The 10,220-nt window shown below is 40.1% G+C and overlaps 1 protein-coding gene across 3 annotated transcripts in view; it reads left to right on the top strand.

Moving 5' to 3' along the window:
- Positions 1–5,349: 5,349 nt before the first annotated feature.
- MAF (MAF bZIP transcription factor) overlaps positions 5,350–10,220 on the top strand; it is a 245,510-nt gene continuing 240,639 nt past the window's right edge. For all 3 annotated transcript variants that reach the window (XM_048817039.2, XM_075118434.1, XM_075118435.1), the window contains exon 1: positions 5,350–6,982. In XM_048817039.2, coding sequence (XP_048672996.1) covers positions 5,946–6,982 — 1,037 coding nt within the window. In that variant the 5' untranslated portion in view covers positions 5,350–5,945. The remainder of the gene's footprint in view (positions 6,983–10,220) is intronic.

Raw genomic sequence — 10,220 nt, 5'->3', positions numbered from 1 at the left:
CTGATGGGAGAAAGAATACAGGATGTTCAACAGCAAGTGAAGTCCAAGTTGATACTCAGCGTGAGTTTAAAAGGAAGATTTTTCTCAGCCTTAAAAGACCAGTTTCAGAGATACGAGGGGGCAGAAAACTGTAGTCACAGAAATGGATTGTACAGTGCTTGAGAAAGAGAGGCAAAAGTAGAATACTTTGCTGTACCACATTTACAAACAGACTCATTTGAATGCTCCCAGGCGGCCATGCTTGTGTGTCCAAACAAAACATACATGCACATTAGTACACAATATCAAGCAGGGTGATAAAAACCTGAATATGGGAGTGATCCTGCTGTAATTAAGATCAATGGGAGTTTTGCCTTAAACTTCAGTGGGAACAGACCTTTTTTCCTTAAAGTGGGTCTGCTGATTCAGTTCGTTTTCTGAAACACCAACCCTTTGACATAAATAAACTGCACATGTCAAGGGCCCAATCCTGCTTCCACTGAAATCAATGGAGGCTTTGCCATTGATTTCAATGGGATCAAGAGCCCAATCCTGCAATCAATAAGTGTGTTTTGCCTGAGTAAGGTTGAATAAAGACTGCAGAACTAAACCTAAATTATACTGATTTATCTGGATTATACAAGACCATTTAAAGAAAAATGCAGAAAAGAAGCAGAGAAGATAAAAATGTGAATTTAGAGTGGTTCCCATTCAATTGTTTGTTTCAGTTGGAGCTGGACTTGGTCCACTGGAGCTCTGACGAGTAAAGATTGCAGGATCAAAACACAATCATGGCATACATCTTGATTATACAGATCCATATAAAGATTAGCGGGGAGGAAAAAGGCAAAAAAAAAAAAAAGAGACTATGAACTCTTGTCTGGTGACTTCTTTTCAGTGGCTGCTTCGAAAGAAGACCTTCAGTTACTAACTCCTTATTAAAGATAAAAAAATTGTTGACTGTACAAATGGTCATACCCAAGCATTAATTGATTCTACTCCTTTGCTGTCTTCTCCCCACACACCTCACCCATTTCCCCAGCCCAGGATTATATATTTCTTTAGCAGCACCAGCAAATCAGAATTTATTGTACATATGTTTGTGTTCCACTTAATAAAAAATATACCTATATTTTCAGATAAACTTTGTTAGTAATTCATGAGGTAAGTGACTATTTATGCTAATAAGGGAGAAATATATTCTCAAGCATAATGCATTACATAAATTTGAATGCAAAATGTTCAATTATGAAGTAAATACAGGTAATGCAAATAGTAAATTACATCTAATAAAATATATAGAAAGAATGTATCTTCAAAGAGAAGCTTTTGCTTGCATCTGTGAGTTCTTTAAAGAGAAAAGAATTAATAAATACTGAATTACTATGTTGATTATTTAGCTCATAATTCACCTATCTGTAATGACTCCTAGTAATCAGACTGTTTCATGTCCTCGAATATAAGGCAGGACTGTTTCCTCAGCAATTTTATCCCTATCAGATTATCTTGTCTGATTCTATTAATTCTCTCCCATAAATCTGCTAACAGTGATTTGTGATTTACTTACCCTGTTAACTGATCTGAAGACTGTTAAAAGGATTTATCTAGCAGTGCACCTAAGAGCAGTTTATGGCTTATCATTCTGTTACTCTGAGGAAGTCTTTCTGAAATCAATTTGGTTGGTTTCATAGTTAAATTCAGTGGACACTGTTTAGTTCTGCACCATAAAATAAGATACTAGATAAACAAAAGGTGCAGTGACTGTACTTAATGTGTTGTCCTTGATATGTGTTTGTTTACGTTTATAACAAATTACCCTTAAAGTCAATATAATTCATAATCTGCATGTTACCTTTTCCTATAAACCTTCTATACATAATATATATACATACATACAGACACATTTTTTTACTTAACTAGGAAAGCTCTTAATACACAGTTGAAGTTCCTGTACCAATGTAACCCAATTAATGTGTATTTTGATGTTTAATGTTTCACATTCGACTCTATGGTTTGTCCCCGCCCCAAAAAAACTTACAGAAAATATACATCCATTTGGGAAAGCTTATGAACCTGGTCAATAACTAGTGAAAATAGGGTTCTAAATTACATTAGCAGAGGTTCCGAAAAGCAATAGATATCAAGAGACTATTAAAAGAACCATATAGTTCTTACTCTGCCTGGATTACGACTGGATTATAACAAACAGTGCTAGGAAAAGGGGGCAGTCTGAGAGATTTTGGCCTGCAATAATTGTGGGAAACGGAAGGCTGAATAGCTCTAATTGAAATGAAAGTGTGCGATTGTTATGAAAGAAACACTGTTAATAGAGGACTGTAAATGTTTAGACACCCATTGTGAATAGCCAAATAATAAAGAAAAATACTATAAAAATGAGAATTATAGGGTGTTGGGAGGGGGTGTCGCTTTTGAAGGTTATCAAAAATTACTAATCTTTTTTCTCTAGTGTGCTGAACAATAGACATTTTGGCGTGGCAGTCGTATGTAATAGTTAAACAAGGACAATATTGTACAACCAATAATTTTACTTGATGTTCTAGCAGGTCAGGGCTCCAGATTAATTTACAGCACTTGCTTACATTGGTACCAATTCAGAAACAGCGCCTATTAGCAAATACCATTTCATACTCTGTCTATAGTTTAGAGTGTACTCAGTAAAATTCCTAGTTTGCAAATGTAGCACATTAAATCCTCATGTCCAAACTATTTCATAGGTCTGACAATGTATTTCCTCAGGCATCTATAAAATGGGCCAGTGAAATACTACAATTGTAAATTCTGAAAAGCAGTAACATTTTTCATTTAAAAATATTAACACATATTTTGTCTAATAGGTGAGAACGTGAAGTGATATACTGTACCACAATCATCTTGCTCAAGAAGAAAACCAAACACAGGAAACTGGATTATCCTTTGCAGATTTATGCTAGGAGCCAGTGACTTTTGTTGAGTACAACAATGTCAAAAGCAGGAAAGCAAGCCTGAGTAGTTAAGTTGTATTAACTTTGCCACAAATAACAATTGATAAGTTGTGCCGAACAGATATCCATAGTTATTGTTCTGCTGTCAAAATAGTTACAGAAAATGTTTCTAACTGAGTTATCTTTACAGATCTATGGTATGCTAAACTGCTTTTAAGTGTCAGTGGCAATGTACACTATATGACTTTCAGATACTAATGCTGGAGCTGATAATCATATTGGCATAATCACGAGATGTTATCTGCTGTAAGCCTACTACCCATGTTCTACTTCCCAGGCGGAGAATCTTTGTCTTTTGAAAATGATGATTTCCACAACTGGTGAAAAAAAATATGGAGTAATATTCTTGGAATTGTTATAAATAGCAAAGTATGAGAGGCAGGAGAGTGGGAAGGCCAAGGGAAGAAGAGAGGTTCTGAAGTGCAATGTTCAATAAGCTGGTTTAATGTATGACTAAGTGTCAGAAGTCAGGTTTCTGACTTACTTCTCAGATAAACAACTTTATAGCACTGCACTTAATCTTACTTACCACAGACAACTCATTTATTACTGAATTACAAGTGACTTTAATTCTATTGGTATTGCCATAAAGTCCGTTGAAAATCAAGGCTGGCAATTTTTAAGATTTTTTTTTTTTTTTGGTCTTACTTCAGTATACCACAAAAGGGCCCTGTGCAGAAACATTACCAGCATAGCCCCTTGTCTCTTTCCCCCTTGGTTAAACTGAGAAGTACAATGAAAGCCAGCTCTTTAGATAGGGTGACTTGATTGTCTTTATTGCAGTAGCCTAGTGAACAGCCTGACTGGCAGGCACGAGAATTCCACCGCTGTAAGAGTTAATGGCAGAGTTAATGAGCTACATAAACTTTTCTGCACTTACACGACAAGAAAGCGGGTTGATCAACAAAACTGGCCATGGATCAAGATTAAACCGACCTTTGCCGAAAGGTGGCGCTGTCGAGGTTTAAACCAAGCACATCCACCGCGGCTTTCACTCCTCCTTCCCATTTTGCTTTCAGTTTTTACGACAAAAAAAAATAAAATAAATATAATTAGCTCTAAATGTATCAAATGAATTAAACAGATCAACCGTCTGAAGGGGCGCCGCCGAGGTTCTGCATACAATCGCTGTGTTTATAGATAGAGACAGATCTTTCCTAGCGTCTCCAATCCAAATCTCTTCTCCCAAACTTGCCTCTCGTTAGACGGTGAGCGGACACTGGAGTTTAGTTGGATTTGTTTGCACAAGGTCAAACAGCAATCGGTCCGGGGGTCGTTATTAGCACTGAAGTGGGAACAGGGGGAGCCTCTGGGTGGGTGTCAAGCGGCTTTGCTGAACGTGTAACCCCATGATGGTGTAGGATGGTGGGGGGGGGGAAGGGCTGAATGTCACGATCAAGTACAAAGTTATTCGCTTTCACGTGAGCGTGCAAGTGGCCCGCACCCCGGCGAGGCGGAGATCAGATTATACTTTGCGTGTGCACGAGAGAGGAGGCAAAGGCCACCCCGTGGCCGAAGTCTGCAGGAGGGACCTCAGCTTCGCTGAGCTCCTCCACGGAGTTAACTCTTCCCAGCCTTTGTGCCGCTGCGGCGGCTTCAGCAGCCCTGCTGGGGAGGGGGCAACGAGAGTTTCATTTGCTTCCTTCAGCACCATGCACTGAAAGAAGGTTTCTCTGTGGGGGGACCCAGCGTCAGTCTCTTTAGTCCAATATCTCCAAAGGTGTCTGGCCCCCTAAGAGAGCACGTCCTTATCTTTACACTGACCTTCTCTCCCCATTTCCAGACTCTCCTCGCCACCCATCCCCACCTTTTAGCGACAGTCCCTGTGCTTCTCTATCGACTCTGCCCCACGGCAAGAGAGAGGCCTCCTACCCCTTCAGCCCGAGGATGGTTTAGGTAGGATCAGTTTTATTTTATTTTTTTAAAAAACGTGCACTCTAAGAAACAAGTTACCTACCAAAGCTGTCACATATAAATGCTTAAGCGTGGCATGCAGAGAAAGAGAAAACAGCAAGGGTTTTAAGCAGGCTACGTTTATGCTTACCTATTAAAAACAAGGCAAAAAAAGGAAAAGGAAAAAAAAAGCACTGAATTCCCAAATATTTTCTCTCTTAACTCAGGTAATAAACATTAAGCCCATGTGAAACCGAGTACAAGGATATGGCCAAGAAAGAGTTAAAAGTTTAGCCCCAGCTGACAGTCAGCTGATTGGCCCCTGATTGACAGCTTCGAAAAGTTTCCTTGTTTCTATACTATTATGCTAATGAGGGCTGAGATTGAAGCAGCCCATTGGTCCGGACTTGGAGTCAATTTCCCATTTGAAAGCTGACGTCAGGACTGCTATAAAACTCAGCAATGCTTTTAAACTCTACTGCTGGATGAGACCTTTAAAATGTTTTTCATCTTCTTGCTGTAGCTTTGGGGTTCCGTTTTTTCTTTCTTTTTTTTTTTTTTGGTAAAGAAAAATATTTTGGTTATCGCGCTGACTTTTAATTTTTCTTTTTTTAAAATTTATCCTTCCGTCTTTTTCCTCTCCTCCCCTTCCCCGATGAACCTCTTCTCGGTTTGCACTTTGCATGAAAAAGACCAGAGGAAAGACATCATGAAGTGTTAAAAAATAATCATAAAGCCACCTTTGCAGCAACAACAACTAACAACTCCAGCTGCAGTTTGCAAAGCTGCAAAAACAGAGAGAGAGAAACAACCTTTACGCAAAAGGCGAATAGAAAGAGCAACCCGCTCTGATGCATCATCAATACTATAGGCTCTGCAAAGGATAATAAAGAGAGAGAGAGACAAACAGTCGGTGCAAATTGGAGCGAAGGTTGCAAGGGGCTGGTGGAGAGAGAGAGAGAAGGAAAATATATATTGCAAATAATCAAGCTGGCTCACCCGGTTGCAACTCAGAGCAGTCCCCTCGCTCCTGGTGCGCACCCTTTCTGGAGGACTGTCAGCAGCAAAAGGATGGCATCAGAACTGGCAATGAGCAACTCCGACCTGCCCACCAGTCCCCTGGCCATGGAATATGTTAATGACTTCGATCTGATGAAGTTTGAAGTGAAAAAGGAGCCGGTGGAGACCGATCGCATTATCAGCCAGTGCGGCCGCTTGATCGCTGGGGGATCGCTCTCTTCCACCCCGATGAGCACGCCCTGCAGCTCGGTGCCCCCTTCCCCGAGCTTCTCGGCGCCCAGCCCGGGCTCTGGCACGGACCAGAAGACCCACCTGGAAGATTATTACTGGATGACCGGCTACCCGCAGCAGCTCAACCCAGAGGCGTTGGGATTCAGCCCCGAAGACGCGGTGGAAGCGCTGATCAACAGCAGCCACCACCAGCTCCAGAGCAGCTTCGATGGCTATGCTAGAGGGCAGCAGCTGGCCGCCGCGGCGGCCGGCGCGGGGGGCTCCATGCCCGGGGAAGAGATGGGCTCCGCCGCCGCCGTGGTCTCCGCGGTGATCGCTGCCGCCGCGGCGCAGAACGGGGCGCCCCACTACCACCACCACCACCACCCGGCGGGGCACCACCACCACCAGCAGCCGGGCAGCGTGCAGTCCAGCAGCAGCAGCAGCAGCGGCAGCAGCGGCGGCGGCGGGGGAGGCGGCGGTGGTGGAGGGGGTCTGCACCACCAGCACCACAGCAGCGGCCTGCATTTCGACGACCGCTTCTCGGATGAGCAGCTGGTGACCATGTCGGTGCGGGAGCTGAACAGGCAGCTCCGGGGGGTGAGCAAGGAAGAGGTGATCCGGCTGAAACAGAAGAGGAGGACCCTCAAAAACAGAGGCTATGCCCAGTCCTGTCGCTTCAAGAGGGTCCAGCAAAGGCACGTCCTGGAGTCAGAGAAGAACCAGCTGCTGCAGCAAGTAGAGCACCTAAAGCAAGAGATCTCCAGGCTGGTCCGGGAGAGGGACGCCTACAAGGAAAAATATGAGAAGCTGGTCAGCAATGGCTTCAGAGAAAACGGATCCAGCAGCGACAACCCTTCCTCTCCAGAGTTTTTCATGTGAGTTCCAACAGCCTTGCCACCTTAAATAAAGTTCTCCATGTGAGTTGTTGTTGGGGGCTTGCTAGATCAACAACCAAGCTTGCCACCTTATATTTTTTTTTTAAACTCGAAACGATTAAAAACAAAAACAAAAAAACAACAACAAAAAAGTTGTTTTTTTTATGGTGGGGCTGGCTCATTGTTGGCCAACCTAGAGTTCTACATGAGTTTCTTTTCTGTTTTATTTTTGTGGGGGCTTGCAATGTTTTTTTTTTAAACATTATAAGATCCAACTTGCCACCAACTCAGTTCTTCATATGAAGTTTGTTCTTCTTTGAAACCTGCCATCCACATTATATTTTTTTAAGTTCATGAGTTTTTTTTTCTTTTGACCTTGCTGTGTCCAAAAAAGTCAAAGGTTTTTTTTTTTTGCCATCCTGAATTCTTCATATGAGATTTGAGCTTTGCAAAAAAAAACAAAAAAAACAAACAAAAAAAACCCAAAACAAAAAAAATACAAAAACAATGTGAATTTTTTAGACTCCAGCTTGCTGAGTTCCATCAGTTTTTAGCGTTGTGATAAACTAGAGATGTACCTAGATCAACCTGCCAAAATCAAGCCTGCATCAGCCTTCAGTGTGTTCATGTGAGTTTTGGCCTTAATCTGCCAAACATGAGACTTTTAGTCTGCCATTAGATCCCATATTCATCTCATGCATTATGCTTGCTATTTTGTCTTAGCAACAATGGACTATGAAAAAGAGACATTTATTAATAAAACACCCTGCATGCTGGACATGTAGGGTATAATTATTTTTTTTCTTTTGCTTGGAAATGGACTTTTGGAGACTATTATGGCATGGCATTCATCCTTTTGTTTTATTGCCTCATCACTTTTTTGAGTTGAAAGCAAAAAAGTGCAACCTTTGATCTTCCTCCTCCTCTTCCTCCCCATTAAAGTTTGTGTCTGCTCTAAAACTGCTTTGAGTTACTCAAAACTTCAGACTTCCTTTTAAATGCACTGAAGCATTCCCTGTTTTAAAAAATGCCAGAATGGATTCTGATAACCTAATGTGGCAAAAAAAAAAAAAAAAAAAAAGAGAGAGAGAACTTTGGAAAGATGATGTGTTTTTTTTTTTTAAAAATCGCTTCCCAGTTTGGGGACTTTAAAACCATGCTGTTGCCTAAAGCAGTCTAAAATTTATTTTTATGTGATCTGCCCCAAGTTTATTTCCTTTTTTCTTTTGCATCTGGTCATTGTCAAATGTGAATGCTCTGGGTTCCTAGTATATAATTTAATTCTAGTTTTTATGATCTGTAAGCCCAGTTAAAATGTATGCTACAGATAAAGGAATGTTATAGATAAATTTGAAAGAGTTAGGTCTGTTTAGATGTAGATTTAAAAACAAGAAGATTGATGCACTAAATTGTTTACTGTTGTGATGTAAAGGGGGGTAGAATTTGCAATGGGACTGTTTTTTAAGAGTAGCTTATGCAGCATGTGCTTGCAACTTAAATATAAGTTGGGTATATGTAGTCCTTGCTATACCACTAACTGTATTTGAAAACCAAAGTATTAAAAGGGGGAGGCACCCCTGTTTATATCTATAGGGGTATTTTACATTCAAAATGTATTTTTTTTTTCAAAATTGAAGTATTTGGGACTGAATTGCACTAAGATATAACCTGCAAGCATATATAAAAAAGACAAACCTGTTTAGAACGCTAATACAATTTATGCAGTTATAAAGATGGCATTACTGCACAGTTTTAAGATGATGCAGATTTTTTTACAGTTGTATTGTGGTGCAGAACTGGATTTTCTGTAACTTCAAAAATTCCACAGTTTTAAAGGCAATAACCAGTAAATTTTATTTTCAGGGACTGATATCCTGTCTTTTAAAAAAAATGGAAAGTAAATCTTACCACAATAAATATAAAAAAATCTTGTCAGTTACTTTTCCTTTTACATATTTTGCTGTGCAAAATTGTTTTATATCTTGAGTTACTAACCATGTGTGATGTTCTTATGTGCTTTTCTTTCATTTTCAACTTTATGGTTATATCAAAAGAGAGAATAATCTACAATAATAAACTGCATTTTTTTGATTCTGTACTCAGTTTTTTAGTGTGTAGTTTAAAAAGTTAAACAACTATGAAAGCAGTATCTAAGCCTAATACATTGTAAGGAAGTGATGCTGATACAAGAGTTGAACCCACTGATATAAAGGAGAGGAGAAGTTAGCAGCCAGTTATATGTAAAGTGGAAAATTGTCACCCACGAGAAATTAGTTATCTGTCAGGCAGGTGAAAAACGTGATCTTTCAGGTTTTGTAATGACTTAGAGGGCCTTAGTTCCTATGAGTCATATCGTGCCATCAATTTCAAGCTATTGATCTCAAAGGGAAGTTCTGCTGAAAAACCTGATGACACAATATGGTCCTATATTTTGATTGTTTTATGATGGAGTAAAGTGAAAGGGAAGACTTAACATCCTCTTATCATCTGATCCAAGCAGAACAGTTTGTATGTAGTAAGAGATGACACTGCATCAGGTTTTTCTTGTCACATATTCATCTAGTGCTAGAGATAAAGAGTTTTTGACATTTGGCATACCCCATTCTAACCTCCCTCCCCTCCCTTTTCCACATCATGGTTTTCTCGTCAGCCACAGGCCTTAAAAGGTTAACAGTGAATTTTGGAGGGAAAAAATCAAAAATCAAAGGACTTTCAAGTTATTTGCCCTAAACAAACACTCAAAAAGGTTAATTTGCTAAAAAATGTTAAGGTCCAAAGGTGTGCTCTTTACTATAATTCTGCATGCCAAAGGACATTTTTAGCTTTGAACATCTCCTAAAACTATTGACCCAGTTATTTTACAGTTACTTTCCCTAGCAGCTCCCCAGAATAAGTAGAGAGGTTTTCATAGTGTTTTCTCCAGTATTTGAATAGGATTAACTTTGTAGTTCATTTGAAAAACTTAGGCCTCTCGAAGCATGTTACAGCTTCAAGAATTTAGCTTTATCTCAGGCTCATAAAACCAACACTATTTATAAATTTCTTCTAAATTATAAAACAACCCCCAATATATGGAGAGAGGGGAATTAAAACATCACAGCAAACTGCACCAGAATTCTGTTCTGGGAGGGTTAAGACAGCTGTTTCTCAGAGAAACTGCTCAGAGTTGGGTCCTACACTCTACCCAGGCAGAGTTCTCACTGATTTCAGGTCAGGACTGCAGGATCGGACCCTAAAT

The sequence above is a fragment of the Caretta caretta genome, chromosome 12, assembly GCF_965140235.1.
Source record: "Caretta caretta isolate rCarCar2 chromosome 12, rCarCar1.hap1, whole genome shotgun sequence".
Taxonomy (NCBI): Eukaryota; Metazoa; Chordata; order Testudines; family Cheloniidae; genus Caretta; species Caretta caretta.
The sequence above is the reverse complement of the archived record's forward strand: the minus strand, read 5'-3'. Positions and strand labels throughout refer to the sequence as shown.